The sequence below is a fragment of the Psittacula echo genome (genome assembly GCF_963264785.1).
Source record: "Psittacula echo genome assembly, chromosome: 1".
Lineage (NCBI taxonomy): Eukaryota > Metazoa > Chordata > Aves > Psittaciformes > Psittacidae > Psittacula > Psittacula echo.
In genome coordinates, this window is record NC_137735.1 from 148,898,598 (window position 1) to 148,921,342 (window position 22,745).

At 49.2% G+C, this 22,745-nt stretch overlaps 1 protein-coding gene across 3 annotated transcripts in view; it reads left to right on the plus strand.

Annotated features, from left to right (window-relative positions):
* UBE2H (ubiquitin conjugating enzyme E2 H) overlaps positions 1-15,980 on the plus strand; it is a 53,987-nt gene extending 38,007 nt beyond the window's left edge. For all 3 annotated transcript variants that reach the window (XM_080638398.1, XM_080638399.1, XM_080638400.1), the window contains 4 exons: positions 2,888-2,927; positions 3,387-3,439; positions 8,111-8,239; positions 14,621-15,980. In XM_080638398.1, coding sequence (XP_080494524.1) covers positions 2,888-2,927; positions 3,387-3,439; positions 8,111-8,239; positions 14,621-14,745 — 347 coding nt within the window. In that variant the 3' untranslated portion in view covers positions 14,746-15,980. The remainder of the gene's footprint in view (positions 1-2,887; positions 2,928-3,386; positions 3,440-8,110; positions 8,240-14,620) is intronic.
* Positions 15,981-22,745: the final 6,765 nt, after the last annotated feature.

The window sequence follows — 22,745 nt, forward strand, 5'->3', positions numbered from 1 at the left end:
CACTTCAAATACAGGAGGAGATAATGGTTTGGGCTTATTTCTAGGTCAGGAAAAAGATATGAACAGGAACAGAGCTGCTTTTGGCCTGGGCAGTTTATATCTGTAGGAGAATGAGACTGGGAGGACCTTGAAGAGTTGCAAGGTGTAACAACCTGTCAAGTAGGGAGTACAAGGAGAGGATGTTTGTGTTCTTTCTTGAAGAGCAACTGTTTTGCACTGTCATTGGTCTTAAGCTTTCCAAATGAAAGAAGGGATTGTTCTTTGCTTGGGTGGATGCAAAGATCACAGAGAGAGAATTACAAATCTCTAGCACAGGAGCTGCTCAAGCAGACAACATAATCTCTTCTCCATGGGTATGGAGTGCAGCTTAAATGCCAAAGTGTTTGAAGGAGGAGTTGACCCAAACCTTACAGGTGGGTTTGCAGCACAGCTGCAGGTGACTGTGGTAGAGGATACTGAGAAATAGGTGAGATGATCACAAACCCAAAATGAGAGAAGGCAGAGGGATGCCTGTGTCTGGCTGGATTAAAGACAGACACTGTGTTCCGGATAGCAGAACAGAGTGTGTTTAATTCAGCAGGTCTACACATTACCATCCTATTCTTGTTACTTGGTGTCTTCCCCCATTCTCTCTTCTGTTCTGCTTTAGCAGAAGCTTAACTTCTCCTTCCTGTTTTCTCCCCTAAGAGACAGCCAGGATTTAGAATCAGGATCAGTGCTCTCTGCAGCTCTCCCATGCCAGCGTAATGGATCCATGACCTGATTTAAACTTGTGAGGGCTGCCATAATGTAAATATTTGATGGAACTTCCTTTTTTAAGCCTGTTTCAGTGTCTCAAGCTAAATGATGGCAAGGTAAAAAGACACTTGTTAGCATGGGTTTGTTTATGCAGGTTTTGGTGGTTCCTTTAGAGATTGCTCTGGCTTCGGGCAGCGTTTCAGCCCTGTGTTGTATTTATGCAAAACCCAAGCAGAACAAGTAAACATGAAATGATATTTGTGTCATAATACGTGGAAAGAAAGGGAGGTAAATCCATATGTCAGCTCTTACCCCAGATGGGAACCATGCTGTTCCTCAAATCATGATTGCTGCTTGTTTGGGCAGAGATGGTGCATCAGCGCTAGTGCTGTGTCTCGTCTGGAATGGCTGGATAAAGGAAGGGGGTTTCCTGGATGATACACAGGGATGTATTTCTTCTGGAGAGATTTCTGTGTGGTTTTGAGTCCTGGGAGGAGCTTTGGAAATGGATTGAGTCAATATCCCAGACCTAAATTTCTTACCCATTTATATAAACATGGACCTTTGTGAGAAGAAATCATTGCTGTTGGCTTAAGTAGATTATTCCTTATTGCAGGAAGGTACAGTTCCCACATGGACAATGTCTGTAGGGCTTTCAGGCTGCAGAATGGAGGTAGGAAAGAAGGTTTTATTTTTAAGTTCTGGATCTGGAAGCAGCTGAACCTGGTGCTGATCCAGGGCTGCCGCAGCCCTTCTGGGCAGAGCCCAAATGATTTGGCCAGGCCAACAGAAGTGTAGGAATACTCGATCCGTTTGACGGTGAAATAACCGGAGAAGCCAGTTTTCCATCCCTGCTGCATGTCAGTTCTGCACTGGGGATGTGTCCTGCACCCAGCTAAAATTCCTCCTACTGAAGGGAAAGGGAAGAGTTTGGAAGCCGGATTCTGCATCATCTGAAACACTGAGCTTTGCTTTTGGGGTGGATGTGCTTTGCCTCTACACAGTCTATGGTGCCAAGTGTGGTGTGTTATAACTCCTTTAGTATCTTTATTTTATAAGCTGTATTTGTGGGAGAAGAGGGGAGTGTTTTGGGGGTTCCATACTTGAACTTGAGGTTTAAGTAGGCAGCTGGAAGACACAGGTTACCACTAGCTGCTGTTATCAGATACAGTCCTTCAACTGTGAGGCATCTTCTGCCCTGATGTTGTTCATCTTGAAACCGCAGGATTTATTTAACAACTTGATTTGCAAGTCAGAACAGAGAAAGCACTGTCAAATCTACAAGTCTGAAATGTGGACAAAGCCATAGAGAGCTCTCTTGTTCTAGACCTTGCATCTGAGCTATTTTGTAGGAGACCAGAGGTACCAAGTGATGAATTTATTGCTGTATTGATGCAAAACTTGAAGTATTCATTCTCTGCTCCTGGGTGGGTCTCTGCTCCCAAGGAACAAGGGACGGGACAAGAGGAAACAGCCTCAAGCTGCACCAGGGGAGGTTTAGATGGAGCTGAGGAACAATTCCTTCCCCAAAGGGTGCTCAGGCATTGGAACAGGCTGCCCAGGGCAGGGCTGGAGTCATATCCCTGCAAGTGTTCACACACCGTGGAGACGAGGCCCTCAGTGCCATGGGTTAGTGGTGGCCTTGGCAGTGCTGGGAGCAGTTAGGCTGGATGAGCTTAAAGGGCTTTTCCAACCTGGTTGATTCCATGATTCTATGATCAATGGTGCAATTTCAAGTTCATAGAAAGTCTTTGATGGGAGATATTATCAACCCTTTCATCTTAAAGCAAATATTAAACTTCAGTTTTGTGTGTAGTGTTTGTTCATAAGATCCTTACAGCTTTTAAGAACACTTCCTTGGATGTGGCTGCTCCATTGTGCTGATGGGCAGCTCTTTTCAAGGTAATACTGAACCACAAAGCCTTTGTGGTGCTGCTGCACTGAAAGCAGAGGGTTCTGCTGAATTTCAAGGGGATGGATAAGGCCCCTGGGGTCAGAACGTTGCCTGTGTATTTTAAAGGTTACCTTGCTATATATAGCTAAGGCTGGGTTCTCTTTGAAACTAGTCAGATGGGTCCTTGTTCATTGAATTCCAGACTTCTCTTGTACAAAAAATAAAGGAAAAAAATCTTTGTTTTCTTCTTTGCAGGATTCATGAATAAAATTTTCCATCCCAACATTGACGAAGCGTAAGTAAATCCCCAGTGTGTGGGTTTCCTGAGGAGTTACCTAATTGTAACTGCATTTTGGCTTCACAATAATAATGCTGATGAGTTGAATGATGCTTTCATCAACCTAAGAGTCCAGCCTGGGGGATTTGATAGATGTGGATGTTGTCACAGGTTATCTTTCAGGAGTGGGTCAGGCCGTGGGTAACAGCAGGGAGCTGCATGCTGCAGATTCTCTTGCAGACATGGTCTTTTGTATTGCAATGTGCTTCACTTACAGAAAACTCAAGGTTGTAGTCCCCCTCCTCATTGACATCATGTATTTAAGGGCTGCCCCTCCTCTTAACCACAAGATAGGAGTAAATCACAGCTTATCTGAAACACTGGTACACAGGGGAAGGGAGGGGGTAGATGATATTAAAACCCCAGAGTGTTTCTGAGTGTGACTATGTTTAATTCCATCCTTTCTGTATGTTTCAGGTCAGGAACTGTATGTCTAGATGTAATCAATCAAACTTGGACAGCTCTCTACGGTGAGTTTGGCATTACCCTGAAAGCACCTGACATGAACATCCATGTTTGGCGTGTTAACATAACACAGCTTGCGGGAGACACATGAACTTAGGCCAGCTTTGGTTGTTTGGGTTTGATGGGGGTTTTTACTCAAGTTTCAGGCTCCTCACTGAGCCAAGATCACCTGAAAAAGGAGATTTTCCTGTGACGGTACTTTTGTAAACTGTTTTTATGCCAGAAAGGCAAAAATATCCCATAAGCCTCACAAAGGATCGCTCAGTCCATTGCTTGGCCTTGTCTGGCAACTGCACAACAGCACCCCACCATGATTCAGCATTGAAAGAATGACTGCATCTAAAGTAAACCTAGTTCCAGCTCCCCCATCCATGTTTTGCACATGCATTCGAGCTGGCATTCTTTGTGCACAAGGCTATGATTCTACTTGTGCAGAGGCTGGCACCAAAAACTATTCCTGTTTGTGATGGCAGCATAGTTTCCTTGCAGGCTGGGATGTGGGATTGCATCTCACGACTGCAGTGCTTGCTGCAGGATGCTTTGGGTTTCCCATTAGGTCATTTCTGGTTATAGCTCTCCTTCTTAGAGGCATAAAAAGATCAGTTGGTAGCTGAAGGCCCATTAAAACAGCATTTAGGGCAAGCTGGATTTGTTCAAGGGAGTACGGCTGCGTATCTAGCCTAGGTTGGCTTCATTTAAATGTGAACTTCTTCAGATGTTCCAATTATGCTTTGTGGAAGAGTATTCGGGGAATGAGCATGTAAAATCCTTCACCTTCTTCCATGAAAAGCTGATTTTACCTATGTAAGTTGAAGCTTTGAAGCAGTTGCTAGAGAGACAAGCTGCTTTTCCTTCCTCGCCAGCACAGTTTGTAAGGGAATACCAGACTTGGTGAATCCTGGGTGGGAAATTGCTATAGCAACTTGTTGAACTTTACTCCTCATCTGAATGCCTGAAGTCCTCATGTGGTAGATGCATGGCACACACTTCACATGGATTTGTTATGAGAGACCAGCTAAGCTGTGACCCTGGTGGTTTGACCCTGTGGAGGAAGAGGATGCTCTTGTGTCCCGGAAGGGCCTGAGGCAGTTGTTAGCAAACCAAGCCCTCTGCTGGGGGTGAACCTGCATGAATCCAGCTCACTGCAGCTTGTGCTGCTGTTCCACAGCCTTAAATGCCACCTGCACATCATGGGGATGGCTGGACAAAACAAAATCACTCCAGTATAACCAGTGTGGTGCTGGGTTTGTGCTCAGTTGGGTTCTGCTTTGGAAGCCATGCATGGATAATCTCCCTGTGCAGAAGCACGCTCTCACAGAAGGCGGCAGTGGGGTTTCTGCGCAATTGCCGAACAGTTCCATAGGAAGGCTTCCTGTGATAGGTTTCGTAATGAGTGCTACTGTATTTTTGTCATCATTGCTCATAAAAGTAGAAGAAAACAGCTTGATATTTACTGTGCTTGGGATGTATTCATATCAGCAAGCCTGCAAAACCCTCCTGTGTTTCTCCCTGTGATAGGTGTTGGGCAGCTTGAAGGTAGAGAGCACTTTCCAGAGCACCTGGTGAAACATGGCTTTAGAAAGTGCATCACTTGACAGTCATCTCATTGCAAACATCCCTTGCCTTCCTGCAGGATGCCTTGAAGCTGCAGGGAGGACACTGAGGCGACTGCATTCTCTTTGCCCCTGCTCTTGGAAGACATTGACACTAGGATACCTATATCACCTCTTCACTCCAGGGGTTTGCATTCCCATAAGGAAATGACCCATTTCTGAACATGAAATGAAAATCATAGAATAGTTTGGGTTGTAGGAACCCTCAAAGTTCATCTAGTCCAGTCCCTGCAATGAGCAGGGACATCTTCAACTAGATCAGGTTGCTCAGAACCACATTCAGCCTGGCCTTGAATGTCCCCATGGATGGGGTTGATTTCTCCAGGCAACCTGTGCCAGTGTTTTATCACCCTCATTGTAAAGGGGAAAATAATATTCCCCAGTGCCTCTCAGCACAGCTCTGTTTTGGAGAGTCACCCTTTCAAAACAGAACACTCCTGTGCTTGCAGAGGATGTGGGTCAGATAATTCAAAGAGCAGTTAAGATGGAAGAGACCCAGAATGACCACTAATGAATTCACGAGGACCTCATGGTTAGATCTCCTGATCTTCCCTAATGAAGTCCTTAGTGCTATGGCTGGGCTTCCTACGTGTGTTCAACTCGTTCCTGCTAAACCAATGCTACTTTGGGGGGATTTAAAAAGAGAATTATGAAGTCTCATAAGATTTCTGCAGTGTGTGTCCTGTGAACTGTGATGTCCTTCCAGGGCTTTGCTTGCTCAGCCTATATGAGATCTTAGCTGTCTAATGGCCACAAAGAGGTACTTGATTTAAGCCTGTGCTGTGCAGAGGCTTGTCTCAAAGCAGGTGCTTTCACAAACTAAAGTCAACTTCTTGCTGACAGTGTCTGAACCCAATCCTAGGAGGCTTAACTGGTTTACCAAGGGCAAGCCACTGCCACAGCAGGAAATGTTCTTACAGAGTATACTCCCCATTTTTTGAGGCTCCTTTTTGCATTAGGATCCTTCCTACAGTTGCTGTTGTGCTTCATTGTAGAATGTGTGCTCTAAAGTGCTTCATCACTGTCCTCAGCCAATATTGGATGGGCAACAGCTTATATATAGCAGAGATTTCAGAGTAAAAGGGCATAATTTTTTAGTGGTGTACCTGTATAGTGGAGACCAGCTGATCTCTCTCCATAGCAATCAGTGTCATTACTTCTTGGAACTGAGTGATGCACGCTCCTGAATACATAAAGCCATGGCCTTTCCTCCTGCTCAGCAGGGTTGATGCTGAGTGGGTGACTGAAGTAGTCATAGCACAGAGTCTGTACACTCTGCATGTGTTGATGGAGGAGGGAGGAACTCACAAAACATCAAGTCTCCTTTGATCCTCTTAAGTAAGATCAAATAAGCACATCCTTTGGTAGATCTCCAGAGGTGGTAACATGGGGCAATAGCAAAGATTTATCTGGACCTACTGTGCAGCTCTTCTGAGGCTGTGTCTTCACTGGTGATGGAGTTAGAGCCTGGTTTTCCATGACTGCAGCCCAGAGCACTTGGATATCTCTCCCCACCAACTGCTCACCCATTTGTGCTGACTCCTTTGGAATGTTAATGGCTCTGAGATCCCTGCCCACCGTCAGAGCTGCTTGAATTTAGCAGCTCCAGGAGCTCAGCATTGTCTGGGCTTGGGAATAGTCACACAGCCTTGTTCCTGTCAGAGGTAGGTTGAGATGGCTCAGCTGCCCACATGGTGGATCCTGGGCAGTGTTGGGCTTCCCTTCTGACAGTTCCCTTTAGATCCATGCTGGATGGGACTTGTGATGTTCATCCAAAGCAGGGTTTCTCTGCTACCATGAAAGACTCTTTAATTAGGGAGGAAAGGGGGAATCCTGATAGAAGATGATGTGTAGAATATTGATGAAGTCCGTTAGAAAATCCCATACAACAGAAGCTGCTCTGTCTCCATCAGCAGTTATCCAGAGGCTAAAGTGAAATCTGGCCCACAGCCCTGCTCCGAGGGTTTAATCTCTGCTCTCTGTGGGTGCCTGTGGTCCTCCTGAAGGCCCTGAGGAGGAATGATGTTGCAAGGCTTCTTTCTGAACACCCCCACCACTCAAGCGTGGCCCTTCTTGTCTTAGGGATGTGGGAAGAGGGTTTCATGTATCCACAATTACTGAGCACCAGAAGCAGGTTTCCAGCTGTGGATTATTTAATGACTGGTGCCAACTGGCACCAAGGTGTTAATGTGAGTCCTTCACATTCTGAGAGTTGTTTTGATTTGGAGGAGGGACTTGTTGGTTGCTCTTTCTATTAACACAATTATCTAAAGCACTCTGGAAGATGCTTTGTGCTCAGGATACATCAATTTAGTCATCAGTACATCAGTGGTGCAGAAGACTCATAAAAACTTAATAGAAGACTTCAATGAGGGATGAAGCACAGCACTGCTTGTTTTAACTTTTACCCTTTTAAAGCTTCAGTGGAAAAACAGGATGCAATTGTGCCCTTCTGCTTGTTTGCTTAACCCCTAAATGTCTATATTGACCTCATAGCAGCCTTCCAGTATCTGAAGGGGGTGCTACAAGGGTGCTGGACAGGGACTCTTCATCAGGGACTGTAGCAATAGGACAAGGGGTGATGGGTTCAAACTGAAACAGGGGAAGCTCAGGTTGGAGAAAAGGAAGAAGTTCTTTATTTTGGTGGTGCTGAGGCGCTGGCACAGGGTGCCCAGAGAAGTTGTGGTTGCCCCATCCTTGGCAGTGTTCAAGGCCAAGTTGGACACAGGGGCTTGGAGCAACCTGCTCTAGTGGAAGGTGTCCCTGCCCGTGGCAGGGGTTTGGACCTGGGTGATCTTAAGGTCCTTTCCAACCCAGACCAGTCTGGGATTCTGTATCTCCATTGTTGGGATGCTGAGTTTGGTGCAGTTAGCTGAGGAGCTGCAGCATTCCTCCGGCAGCAGCAGCTCTCTTACCAACCATGTCTGTGCTTTCCAGAACCATTTCCTTCATTCTGACTTGTGCCCAGCTTTTCAGTGTGTTTGCAGCTTTGTGCTGCTGTGTCAGTGCAGGCTGATGGATGAGGCTTACTCTGAGGCTGTGTCTGTGTCTTTTTGCTTGCAGATCTCACCAATATATTTGAATCGTTCCTGCCCCAGCTGCTGGCCTATCCTAACCCTATAGATCCTCTAAATGGTGATGCTGCAGCCATGTACCTCCACCGACCAGAAGAGTACAAACAGAAAATTAAAGGTAGGGGCATAAATGGCACATTGTGGTGTGAATGGTGTTGCTGTGATTCCACTCTGGGGGAGTGAGAGCTGTCTTTGCTGCCTGTTTGTGTGTCAGTGCCCATTCCTTCCCATTACAAAGGTCTCATCCATTTTATATGGGATAGTCTGAAGTAAGGGGTAGATGAATCACTGCAGTATGTGGGGCAGGGGTTTAAATCATAGCAGACCCTAAGCAGGGAAGGCTGTGAGCAAACTGGGTTAGAATTCAACATGATTTTGAGAAACAATTAGGAATAAGAAGTATGTGACTGAAGAACGAAGAGGGAAAAGGGCTGAACTTAAACGGGATCATCCACCTGCACAATTAATGGATAGAAAGTGGCATGGAAAGTGATCTGAGAGCAGCAATAAAGGAACTGGTGGTGCTGTTGCAGAGAGCACTTTTGTACTGTGACAGAGCAGGAGTTTTAGGTAAAAGGCAAGTAATCATTCCTTAGTACTTCCTAGTCCAGCCAGGACTTACCAGTTCTGTGCCCAGTTCAGGGGCTGCCATTTAAAAAAACTGCAGACCAGTGAAGTCTGGTAGAGTATAACAATTAGAGAAGGGTTCATGAAGACCTCAAAGAAGCTTCCAGTGTCTGAAGGGGACCTATAGGGATACTGGAGAGGGGTTCTTTGTCAGGGACTGTAGTGATAGGACAAGGGGAATGAGTTCAAACTGAAACAGGGAGATTTGGTTTAGATATAAAGAAGAACAGAGCTTGGAGCAACCTGCTCCAGTGGAAGGTGTCACTGACCGTGGCAGGGGTTGAAACTGGATGAGCTTTAAGGTCCTTTCCAACCCAAACATTCTATGAAAGGCAGAATGTCTTGAAGATGTGTCTTAAGATGACAGAGGGAAAGAATTGGAGGGGTTTAATCCAAGGGATCAGATGGGGTTATGAGCTTTGGTGTGTCAAATGTGCCTTCAAAGAGGAAGGGAATGATTTATCCTGTGATCAGTGTGAGCAGGATGTGGTCACAGTCATTTAACTCAGCTGAGGGAGCCCAGGCTAAACATTAACAGTGACTGGTGAGGGCAGGTGAGTGCTGGCAGAGCCAGTGAGGGTGCTCCATGTCTGCTCCTAGAAGGATTGGAAGGGCATGTTAGACAAGGCTGGGAAATGGAGTCAGTACCTCCTTGGGGTCAGGGAATGCTCCCAGTAAGGACTCTCAAGTACTTTGGATAAGCCTGGTGGTAGGACAGTCCTAGCGAGCTGGTAAATGAGAAATGAATTAGTCTTGCAAGTGTAAGAAATAAGATAAAAAATGAGAATTGTGTTTTAAATTTGTGCCTTCCCTAGAATCAGCTGCCTGCAGAAAGGAGCAGGGCACCAATTCTCACAGCCTGAGAGAGCTGGGCTGGTTCAGCCTGGAGAAGAGAAGGCTCCTTAAGAGGAGACCTTAGAGCAGCTCCAGTGCCTAAAGGGGCTACAGGAAACCTGGAGAGGGGCTTTGGGCAGTGGCCTGTAGGGACAGGACAAAGGGAATGGCTTTAACCTGCCAGAGGGGAGACAGAAATGAGCTCTTAGGCAGAAGCTCTTCCCTGTGAGGGTGCTGAGGCGCTGGCACAGGGTGCCCAGAGAAGCTGTGGCTGCCCCATCCCTGGCAGTGTTCAAGGCCAGGTTGGAGACAGGGGCTTGGAGCAACCTGCTCTAGTGGAAGGTGTCCCTGCCTGTGGCAGGGGTTGAAGCTGGAGGAGCTTTAAGGTCCCTTCCAACCCAAACCAGTCTCTGATTCCTTTATGTGACAGCCTGTGGCAAAGCCATGGACTTTAGTTGCCCTCTGATCCAGTGAACACAATCAGCATTTCATGTAGTGGTGGGAAATTTACAGCCTTTGGCCCACATTTAGGCTTCCACTAAGTTTTTAAGGGGCCATGACTGCCTGATTCTTGCTTCTGTTACTCAATAACCATAAGGCTTGTTTGCCCATGGGAACCCTGCCAGAAAGGTTTGTAGTTCAACAAGTACAGCCTCCATGAGCCACACAATCTCATAGTCTTCCCAGTGTGAGGTGGGATAGCAGCTTTGTGTTTGGAGAGCTCAGGTATTCCAGGAAGAGATGGGATTTGGTGATGGAGTCCTTCCGTCAGCTCTGCCACGTCACTCTGGTGGAGTGGTTAAACCTCGAGTCACTCTGTTCTGATGCAAAATGACTCTTCAGCAGCAGCAATTTGTTTGTGGGTGGAACTCCAAATGAGGCCAAGCAAAGCTGTGATTTAAAGGCTGAGTTATTCAGCCCACTTTGCTTGACTCCTCTGACAGCTGCATGACAGGAGCATGAAAACCACCCTGCAGATCTGGCCTGCTCAGTGTCCTGAAGTCCACTGCTGCTTGTTCCATATGAAGACGCTTCCAGGCAGAAGGGTTTGTCAAATAAAATCTCTGGGGCAAACACAAGGGACACTTTGGGTGTCCTTTCTGCTTTAATGAAACAGGGATAAAAGAAGATATACCCCTAAATAAGCAAATCAACTGATGCTAGCAAGAGCAGGAGCTTGAGGCAGATCTGAGGACATCCCTCAGGGAGGCTAAATGGGATAGTCTGCTCCATCATTTCCCTCCTGACAGCCAGGTATAGGCTCTGAAGATAATCTGGAAGCAGCTTTAAGTGCTTGCAACATGTCTTGTGTTCCATATACCCCAGAGTCCTGCCTCTGCTGTCTCTTCCCAAGATTGCGTGCCGAGGAGATGATAGAGCTCAACAGCGTCATCCCTCATCTTGTAGCATGTATAAAAATAGCCTTGGACATGCTAAAATTGATGCACTGGGTTGTAGCAGCTTCTCTGCTCAGGGAAACTCAGTAGTGCAAATACATAATTTATTGCTGCTTTTCCTCATTTTTTAGTGATGAGCACATAGAGCAGTTGTTTGACATGGTTCTTTGATGGGTAGAAGCTTAGAGATGTGGTGCAGGATTTGTAGTTGCTATGATTGTTGTTGATGTGCGACCCAAACAAGTGAGGATTTGCCATGCAACTTGTAAATGTCCATTAATATTACCAATACAAACTGTGATTTTTAGCATTAGAGCATTCAGGTAGATGTCAACCTCATGGACACAGAGCTAAGTGCTCCCTTAAAGTTTCTCTGACAGTCCTTGGTGAGGTGACTTGCCTCATCACTGGTAGAGCACCAGAAAGTGGGCTTCAGCTACACAAAACCAGATCAATATTCGTGTTGAGCTGTTGGGAATTGGTGCTTAACTCATATGTCTGCTGCTTTTCTTCCTCTTTGGTAGATCCAACATAGAAACTTCCCTTGGGAGGCTGGTGGTGGCAGCTGAAGGGTGCTGAGGAGCAGGCTGGGTGTTTGCAGGAAGCAGAGGACAGCTCTGGGAGCAGTCCTCCCATCCCACATGCCAGCTCTGGAGTTCCAGTGGAGTCCTTTGAAACACTAGTATGGCTCACTGGCATGTACCAGCCATGGGGCATAACCACAGCTTGTGCTTGTTGCTCCAGGGTTCTAAAACAGCTGAATCCAATTGATGTTTCCCTGGGAGGAATGGTTTTATCAAGGCTTTCCCTTACTGAGCCCGCTTCTGTAGAAGACAGTTTATCAGTATTTAGATGTTTTGGTTTTCTTAGAATCCTAGAATGGTTTGGGTTGGAAAGGACCTTAAGATCATCCAGTTCCAACCCCCCCCACAATAACCTTCCCTGAATAAGCAGAAGATCCAGGTTCAGCACAACATTCAGCACAGAAGCTCCCTGGAAGTTTGACGTTTGCTACTCTAAACCTTCTAAAAAACCCAGCCCAAGAGCTTGTTGCTTTCCTGGGTAGAAGATGGCACTTCTAAAGTGCTTCAGGTTGTGGTTTAGCTTAGGTTCAAACAGGCCTTTTCCAGCAGAGATAGTGGCTTCCATGGGCAAATCTCCAGTGGCCCAGAGAGCACTTGAAGCAGTCAGTGAGGAAGCCTCTTGTGCCAAGGTCATGGCTGTGTCTGATGTGTTTGGGGGCTCACAAGGCACCTACAGCATTTGTTTGGGTGCCTTTGGGGTAAACGTACAGGGAAGGTTCCCGCTAAGGAGTTGTCTTTGTCATCCGAGGACATCCAGAGTCTTACAGCAAAGGCACTTGGGTTCCCTTTGCTTTACTGTGCAAGGAATAACAACTTCTCTGGGTAACCAGCCCTTTTCCAGAGGGAAAATTGGAAAACTATGGGAAGGGAGTAGCCTCTACAAGGATATGTCATTTCAGCATCCCATCTCCTTAGCTCTGCTTGTTGCCTACTGCCAACCCAGCTTCCCATGTAAATTCTCTGAAGACATGCTGCCTTTTGGAGTGCCTCCTTCAGTTGGTCCCTCTCATCTTTAAACCATTGGGTCTGTCACTCCAGTTCCTTTCACTTTGCAGTATCCAGCTCTTGGCAGATGTTTCCTGCCCCACACTCTGCAATTTCTGTTCTTCAGTACAGGCAGGAGATGTGATCAGGCTCAATGGTGACATGGGCAGCACCTTCCAAAGGGGTTCTCAGTGGCCAGAACCTGAGGATGGAGCACAGAGGTGTTTTTCTGTTTGATATACTACATTGCAGCCTGAGAGCAATCCAAAACCTTGAAGGCAGTGTTTACATAGCTGCCTTCAGTGCTTTATCAGTTCTTAACAAGTTCTTGGAAACCAAATTTGAGCAGCTGCTTCTGTGGTCAGAGTGAGCAGGTCAATCTTGTAGATTAACCACTCCGACCAAGGCCAAGTGTGTCAGCAGATGGAGAAGCTGAAGCTCAGAAGCACCTTCCAGCTTTTCCAGGGTGGAGCAGCTCTGCCAGGGCCACCAGCTGCTGCATCCTGGGAGCTCCTCCATGAAGTACTGCCTTTGGGTTGCTTTGGCATGCTATGCTCCTGAAGCTGGATTAACACATTTGGGTTCTGAGTCCTTACATCAGTTCCAGAAATGTGGGAAAAGTCCACAGTGATGCAGGCCTATTGGAGAGTATCCAGTAGGCTGAAGAATAGAAGTGCAGAGAGAAGGAGGGACAGCTTTAGGCTGTGCAACGTGCAGTCTTCAAAGCCTGTGTTGTAGCACTTGGTTATCTGGCGTTAGATATGCCCTCCTGCAGCTTTGCCAGTGCATCCACATGCTGATACAGTGTGGAATGAAAAGCACAGTGATATGTGCTCCTGGAGGAGAGGTATTATATCCTTGTGGACCTCATTCCCTGGGAGGAATTAAAGAGCATAAGTTGAGATGGCTGCTGGGCTGGGGGTGGGATGTGACATTGACATTTCCATGCAGGGGCTGGTGATACTCCCTTTTTCCCCAGTGAGCCCAGTTTTGTGCCAGGTTTTCACCCTCGCTTCATTCTGCAGGCCTGCATGCATGTAGGAAACAGGCTTTCTCTGCTCAAGGTGGGATCACCAGCCCCTCCTTGGATCTCAGAGGGGACACTGAAGGACTTCCTGCAGCTACAAAGGGAGGAAAGGGATTGCCAGACCCACTCTGACCTGACCCACTTTGTGGTGCCTCTTTGTTCTGTTCCTCTGCACAGAGGTGACCACACAAGCCACACTTGGCAGCAGTTACTTTACCTGCTTCAGGAATCCCAGTAAACCAGTTTTCCTGCTTGCTGTACAGCTTCCTGCTTGCTCCTGGCTGGAGTTCAAGGTGTTGATGTGGGTGCCCAGAGCCAGTGTGGTTTAGACCCTGCTGTGAGACATGGTTTCCATGGGTCACCTGCAGTGAGGTGGCCCTGCTTCGCTGCAGGTTCTTCTCAGCTAATCCTATTGCTGCTCTCTGGTGTGAAGCAGGTTGCAAGAGTGGGAGAAAACAGAGCCTGGGGCAGAGCCATGTTTATTTTGGGGCTAAATAAATAAATGCAGCTATTCCTGCAGTAGACATCATCTCTGCTTTCTGTATCCATCCTTCTTTACGCTCTGCTTATGCAGACTTTAGTCTGGAAGCTTAGTCTGGCTCTCAACTTGGTTTCAGTGATGGTTGCTCTGCCCTATCAGTTTAAACCCTCAGATACTCATGTCTGAAAGTCAGGCTCTATAGTGACACCTTGCTGGCTTTTAGGCTTGTTCTGTAGGTCCCCATTGTAGCTCCCATTTTGGCAGTAAATCAAATGCTGTCCTGTTAAGTGAGATAACACCATCCCAGGGAGGACTTAGGTTGTGTTATACATGATGCTGATGTAGGGGCTTTGGGATCATACTTGTTCTCAAGGGTCTTGCGTGTCTTTAAGGTCTCCATCAACTGTTTTCACATGTTGTTGTGCTGCCTTTGGTCTAAGAGATATGGGAATCTGTGACCTATCCAACACGATGTGCCCCAGCCCAGCTGTTAGTCATAGTTCACTCATCCTCTGACTGTTGAATATATGCTGCTTATGTGTGTTTTTTCTCTTCTGTCACACAGAATACATTCAGAAATATGCAACAGAAGAAGCACTAAAAGAACAGGAAGAAGGCACCGGGGACAGCTCATCTGAGAGCTCCATGTCCGACTTCTCGGAAGATGAGGCTCAGGATATGGAGTTGTAGTAAAAGAGGCAACCTGATTTTTGGAGAGACTCTTAATTTCCTAACCATAAGAAGCAGACTATAATATTCATATTTAAACAAAGCAATTTTTTTTATTACTAAACAAGGTTTTTATGAATAATAGCATTGAGATATATATATCACCCTTTAGATCTTGATTTTCTTGGTAATTTCTCGAACCCGAGGTGCATAGCATATTCCCACATTCCATTTTGGTAGCAATATGCAGCCCGAATGCATGCATTCAGATTCCATTTGGCCAAGTCAACTTGTGTGCTACTAAACTGTCAGCTAAAACAGCTGCCCTGGTAGGTAGGGAGTTAGTCAAAAGAGATGTTTGCTTTCTTTACCAGAGGTTTCCAAAGACACCACCTTGGATGCTAACGTGGAGCAGCATTTTCTCAAAGCCTAAAGTCTGGGGGATGATACACTTAAGCGTGTAGATCAGACAGTGGAATAAAAAGGTGCTCCTTCAGGTCAACCTTGCTGATCCTGCTTCAGATGGAGTCACATTAAAAACCCAATAAGAGAGAATACAAATGCATGGAGCTATTGAGAGCATTGAAGCTTAAACTAAGTTGACTTGGATTTGAAGGCTGTTTTTTCCTATGTGGACTCCTGCCTGCCCTTCTGAACTGTAGGGACTGACAACCACTGGTCTATTTGCTTTTTGGGGACTTTGAAAGCCTTTCATCTGGATGTTACTCACTTCCTTGGTGTGGATTACCAGCTGTTCCCTTTGTGGGAGGAAGAAAAGAAAGAAAGAACAACACAAACCACAAGTGATGCTCTCTGAACAGTGCTTTGATTTAGCTGGAGCACATCTGAAGTCAAAACTCTTCCTTTGTCATAGTTTTGGAACTGCTGCCCTTTAATGGCTTTGAGATTGCTTTGGGGGGGGGGGGTTGGTTTATTTTCTTTCTCTTGCTTGAAGTATGGTTAAACACCTTGCAAGCACTCTCCATCTCCTAAGAGAGGGTCCTCTGACCAGATGGATTAGCCTGGATGAGAGCTTCAGATCCACGACGATTGGCCCCATTGGCTGTAGTCCACGAATCCATCGGCACTGGTTTCTGCTTTCCTTTTTGCCTCCCCCTTCTGCACCAGCTTGGTAGCCATCTGCTTGTGTGTGTACAACAGGATTAAAGTTCCTTTAAGAGTTAACAAAAGAATATGATCTAGAAAGATAATTGAGATGAATAAAAGAGCCTAAAAGCACCCGCTGAGGAAGCAAAGTGAATCTGCTCTGGTTTGTTTTGGGGTTTGGTTTGTTGTTTTCTTCTTTATTCCAGGATGCTTCCGACTTGGAATGTTTGAGTTTCTCCTGGTGTCCTGCCGCAAGCTGAGATTTGTGTTTGGTTTAATGCTATGAAATCTAATCTAGTAAATGTCTACCTGGCATGCCAGTGTAACTTGATTTTGGATCATTGTGAACTGGAGATAGGAACTGAAGCTGGATTTCTTTAAAGCCGAATGTTACCTGCTGTATTCTTTTGGGGGATGTTGTTTTGGACAAGGTGTTTTGATTCGTGGTGCAACCAACATGGAGAAATGAACCCACCCACCCTGAGCAGCTCTGGAGCAGAGTCTGGAATGTCACATTTGTTCCTTTGTCGTTCTCCCAGAATGATTGGGGGTTTATTTGGGATTTTTCTTTAGGAATGTCACCAAGTTGGGGTTGGAAGGTCACAATCCTATTCCTGCTTCATAAAGCACAATCAATTCCTTTTTCTTTCGGGTGGGGGGGAGTTGGGAGGGAAGAAAAGAAACAACTCATAAAGTACCACTTTGCTTTAGCATGGTTTTCCTTAATAAAACCCTACAACCAAATCCTTTCTGTTAATGATGGGCATGAAGCAAAGGTTTTTATTTCCCCCCTTCCTTTCTCTCCCCCCCCCTTTTGATTTTAAAGCAGTAATGTTAGGGCTGTGGCTAGTGACTGTGCTGAAGTTTTCTATCTAGCATTTGTGGCTTGTGGGAAGGGTAATATTAACTATTTAACATGTAATGGTGTCCTTAACTCTTATCTAGCACGCTGTTGTTCTCATTACTTTGGGGAGGGAGGGGCCAGGGTTTGCTGGCACTGTTTAACTTGCTTACCTGCTGCCCTAGCAGTTTGCTTGTGCTATAACCTTTACTTGTAGGTGCTACTTAGGAGTAGAGTTCAGTGCTGGGTGGTGATTGCAGTTTCAAAGATTAAAAAGGACAAAAAATCACAATAAAAATTTGTATTTTTTCAATATTGTATAAAAACAGTGTTCTAATTACCCCCCGCCCCCCCTTCTTTCCAGGTTGTGCTTCCCCATGGCAATGGCCACAGGTTTCCTGCTTGTGTGTGCGACCTATCGAGTGATGCTTGAAGAGATCCTGGGGTGTTTTGACCTTTGGCACCTCTTTGAGCTTCCTTTTATCCTCTTCTTCTTGTGTTGGTGGTGTAGTGTGGGCACATCAGCCACCCTACAGCAGCGTTCCATCCCCTAACATGGATTTATCCACTTCCTGTTGGGATATCCATGCTCTGCTAAACAGGGATTCCTCCAAAATAAACCCACCAGTAACGCTGCAGCTTGCCAGGATTCCTGCTCCGGGTGCACAGATGCAGCAGGGATCCTTGAGCTCATCCAGGCACTGTGGATTGGGGGCTCAAGAGGTCCAGAGCCACAAAAACACATATCCTGGCTCTTCCCAACATTCCCAAGTGCTGGAAATACTGCAGCTGGTAGTCTGGGGAAATCGCAGCTACCCAAATGCTGCTTGTGAAGGATGTCAGTCCTGGATGTAAGGTGTTTTTAGGGAATGATGTGGAGTGGGCTTCATGTTGCAAGTTGGGAGCACTGCTTCCAGCCCCATTGCGCCTTCTGCTGCTTCTCCATCATTTCCCATCTCATTTATTCCCAAATCGTCTCTCTCCCAAAAGAAACTTCCTTGTTTGTAACTCCAACTGCACTCACATAGCCTGGAGTGGAAGGTGGAGCCCTGCTGAAGCAAGGTAGCTGCTCTTTTGGGTCATTTGGGGGTTTTCTCCTTCAGACAACAGTGTTGGTGTCACCTTGTGCCCTGTCTGGGTGATGGGAATTTTTCAGCAGCCCATGATGGATCCCAGGTTGAGTTCCTCACTACCAGAACTTGTCCCAGCCCCTTGGTGCTGGTTGGAAACAGCCTTCGGCTTCTCTTCCTGTCATCTCTCCTTTGGCATTGAGGTTTGTGGATGCCATGAAGAGCTGAGCACCCATGTCCCTCAGTGGTGGGAACTGGTGCTTGGGGGCTGTGCCAAGGTCTTCCTCACCCACAGGTCGGTTTGGTGGACACTGAAGAATGCTGGTGTGCAGGGCTGGAGCAGAGCTTTGCCATCAGCCCACTATGGAGTCCGTGGTTGAACTTCAACCCATCCCTTAACACACGCCATAGAGACAGTGCTCCCCTTCCATCCCGTTTGCTGAGTGTCCCCCATCAGCAGGGACCCTCCTCAGTGACCATCAGGGAGGTATTTGACAACCTCCTCTTCTATTTCATCCTCCTTTCATCCTTCTCACCCAAGTCCTGGTGCTTCCGCAGGCTGCCAGCAGCAGAGCAATGGCCATGGGTTCCCTGCCTGTGCTTGGTACCTATTGGGTGATACTTGAAGAGATTCGGGGTGTTTTGCCCTTTGGCATCCCTTTCATCCTCTTTCTCTTGCATTGCTGCTGCAGCGTGAGCCCAGCAGCCGCCCTGACCCCATAAGAAGATAACTCCCAACAGCAGTATACAATGAAAGACCTATAACCTTTTGCTATATAAAACATGTCTATACCCTGACATGTGCCTGGTGGTTGGTCACCGGGGCTTGCAGGGGAGACCCTAGACCTCATGGCATTGACTCCGCATCCCATGGCCTGTGAAGCCTGCCTTCTGCCTGGAGATGGAAGTAGAGGTGGTTGTGCACACCCAATGTGGTGCTTGCAGTAACCAGCTCCTTCTCCAGCCATCTGCAAGCAACTGGGTGCTGTCCTTCCGTGCCCCATCCCCATGGCCCTGGCACCAGAGCTGAGTGTTAGGGTGTTGGGCTGGAAATGACGGATCAGCTCATCCATGAGCATCCATCCTCCACCCATGGCCTCCCAGCCTGGGTTTCTCTCCACGGAGCAGGACAAGTCATTGCAGGGGACGCTGCCCGACATGCTGCAGTCATGGGAGCTGTGTCTGGGGACTATGGCAGAGGTGGCTGTTTCCTGTGTGATCACACATCCTTTTGGCTCGATGCTGTTGGGGATTGGGATCACGGATACGTGGGCAGTGGGAACAGCTCAAGGTCCCCCGAGCTGGAGTTCTGGGGCAATGGCTGAGCCAGGGAAGGGGCCAGCGTCCTGCCATGTGCCTCGTCCCCAACCTCCTGCCCGCCCAGGGCCGTTTGTCCCCACAGCACCCAGCCTGAGGACAGGGCGGCGGCTCCGTGTGGTGCCACTGCCATCTGCTGCCAGCACCCAGGCTGGCACCCAGCACCCCCAGGGATGCTGGGGACGGGGGATGGGGACGTCCCGTCCCAGCGCCACCGCCTGGGGCCACCACCGCTATGAGGAGGGAGCAGGGAGGGGGGATCACCCCTTTACCCTCCATCGCTGCATCCACCTCGTTCAGGGGGCTCTGAGAGCCAGCGGGGGGTGGCGCTGCCCCCTCTGCCCAGCAGGTGGCCCCCGTGCCCCACCGCAGCCTCCCACTGCCCAGTGCGGGGTGGAACAGGACCCGGTTCCGGGTGCCCTCTGCAGCGGCCCCATCGCAGCTCTGCCCCTTGTCCGCTGTGTGCTCGCTGCCACCCGCTGCCCCAGACATCCTCCCGTGGGCCTGGCCAGGCTCACACAGGGTACAGGAGGTGGCGGCTGCTTGGGGGGGGGTCAGTGCAGGAGTGATGGGGGAGACAGGGCCCAGGGTGCTGCTCCCTGGAGCATCCAGAGGCCTCACCCTGCCCTGTGTTGATGCTGAAGGGCACCAAAGGGCAAAGCCCTGAGCCAAGGGACCCACCAGGGACCCAAGGGACCACCAGGCTCTGGGTGCCATCTCACAGGGTTCTGAGCACCCTTCCCTGTGGGGGTTTGGGTGCCATCACTGTGGGGCTCTGGTTACCTTCCCCATGAGTGATGTGTTCAAGGGGCTTTGGGTGCCTTCCCCAAGAGACTCTGGCTGCTACCACCATAGGGCTCTGGGTGCCATCCCCAAGGTGTCCTGAGTGACATCCCTGCGGAGCTCCAAGTACCTTCCCTGTGAAGCTTTGGGTGCCATCTCAAAGGGGCTCTGCATGCTACCCCCCATGAAGGTCTGGGTGCTATGCCCAAGGGCCTCTGGGTGCCATGCTCAAGAGGCTTTGGGTGCCTTCATCGCAGAGCATTGGGTGGCATCCCTATGGAGGTCTGGATGCCATTCCCAAGGGCCTTTGGGTGCAATTCCCATCCAACTCTGGTTGCTCTAACCAAAGGGCTTTGGGTGCCATTCCAGTGGGGCTCTGGGTTTCATCTCCACAGAGGTCTGGGTGCTCTCCCCAAGGGGTTCTGGGTGCTAACCCCCATCATGCTCTGGTTGCCCTCATCACAAGGCCTTGGGTGTCATCTCAACGGAGGTGTGGGTGCCATCCCCAAGGGACTTTGGGTGCCCTCATCACAAGGCATTGGGTGGCATCCCTGTGGGGGTTTGGGTGCTACCCCCATCATGCTCTGGTTGCCTTCACCAAAGTGCTTTGGGTGCCATCCCCATGGCCACGAAGCCCCTGTGACTGATGGGGACAGGTGCTCAGGGCTCTTGTCCATGGAGTGAGCGGGGTCTTCCCTTCCATCCCGGCTTTATCCACTGCAGGAACCACTGCAGGGGACCCAAAGGGACCTTGTGGGGGTCCCCACTTGTGGGGTGCAGCACATCCCTTGGGACACCACCACTGTGGGTTACAACCCCTGGGGGGGACGTGCCCCTCTGAGCACCGAGGTTGGGGCCACACTGGTGACCCCGAGGCCCCGGGGGACACCTGAGCCCGCTCCGGCTCCGGTTACGCACCGGATTGTTCCTCCCGGCTGGAAGAAATGGCGTCAGCGCCGGCGGATCGGTGGCCATTACTAATGCATGATGCTCCCGCGGGACGTGGCTGCATCCGACCCCTGCAGCGGCCCCCCCGGCTGTCTGCACCCCTCGGGGAGGGCAGGAGGGATGGGGCTGGGGAAGGGCCTGGCTCCCTCTTTGCTTCCTGCAGGCCCTTAACATCAGCTCAGGCTGGTGCTGAATGTGCCTGGGCAACACGGGAGCGTGAGCACGGTGTCGTGATGCCAAATGGAAGGGTCCTGATACCCCTGCCACATCCCAGGGAGCAGTCCTGCAGAGAACAGTCACAACTCGGTGCATGTTTGCTGGCAAAAACCTCTGGTTTTCCCCATAACCCCTGATTTTGACCCATTCTTCCTCCCCACTTTGCTCCTTCCCAGTTTTTAGCTCTTTTTCCCAAACTCCTCTCTTTCATCCCCAGTTTTCCTCTCCCCATCTGAGCGTGGTGATGCTGACCCAGCAGCTCCATCCCAGACCAAGATTCCCCCCAAAGCCAGAGTTATCCAGCCCACTGGCGTGGGATGCTCATCCCTGCACATCGCACCTCCGGATGACACCCACCAGGATGAACAACGGCGACCACCTCCCCACCCCTGAGCTTCACCCCATGGGGTCTCATGGAGGGGGGGATTTAGCCAGCTCCAGCCTCCCCAGTGCCATAAACCATTCCAGGGAGGTCTCCTCGGCTAATGTGCTCCGGCTGCACTCCCGCATCCCGACACATCAATATTGCATTAGTGTTTCCATCCCCATCTGAGCCCAGCGCGGCGCCATAGAAAGGAGCTGGTCCATGTCCTCACTCCAGAAGGGCGGCTCTGCCCAGCCCCCCGACCTTTCCAGAGGCTCTTCCAGGTCCATCCATATCCAATATTCGGGTGAGGAACAGAAGAAGTCGATGTAAATGTTTAAACAGGGCCATTTGTGCCGCTCGGTTTACGCAGGATGAGGCCTCCACGTGGTTTCGCTCCATGAGGAGCCCAAATATCGATGGTGCTGGAGAGAGGGATGAGCTCAGTGCAAGGGGGGGCCACATCGTGCTTGGACCATGGACCAGGGACTGTCCCTGGTCATGGGGACCATCCCAGGTGCCTCCTTTCTTAGGGACCATCCCAGGGTCTTGGGGACCATCCCAGGTGCCTCCTTGCTTGGGGACTATCTTAGCTCAAGATGTCCCTGCTCATTGCAGGGGGTTGGACTGGATGGAAGAGCTTTGAAGGTCCCTTCCAACCCAAACCACGCTATAATCCCTGAGGATGGGGACCATCCAGGGTGCTTTGCTGTTTGGGGACCATCCTGGGGTCTTGTGGATGATCCTGGCTTCTGGGGACCATCTGGGGTTCTTCCCTTCTTGGGGACTATCTCAGAGTTACAGGAACCATCCTGGAGTCTCCAGGATCATCCTGGGCTCTTGGGGACCATCCAAGGTGCCTCTTTGCTCAGGGATCATTCCAAGGTCTTGGTGCCCATCCTTGCACGTGGGAACATCCAAGGGGTCTCTGTTTCAGGACCATCCCTGACTCTCAGGGACCATCGGGGCTCCTGGGGACCACTCACCCAGGGTGCTTTGTTTGCTTGGGGACTATCCTGGGGTCTCAGAGACCATACCAAGGGGGTGGGGACCATCCAGGGTGCCTCTCTGCTTGAGGAACATCCCAGAATCTTGGGAAACCATTCCAAGGTCTTGGAGACCATCCGGAGGTGCCTCCCTCTTGGCAACCATGCTGGGCTCTTGGGGACCATCCCTGGTCTTCAGAACCATCTGGGGTACCTCCCTGCTTGGGGACCATTGCAGGGCTTGGGAACCATCCCAGGGTCCCTCCTTTCTCCAGCAGCACCCCAGGATGCCACAGATGTCTCCATCCCAAACACATCCATATCCCCATCCCCATTGCAGGGCTGAGCTCAACCCCATCCCGACGGCCACCCCGAGACCTCACACCGTC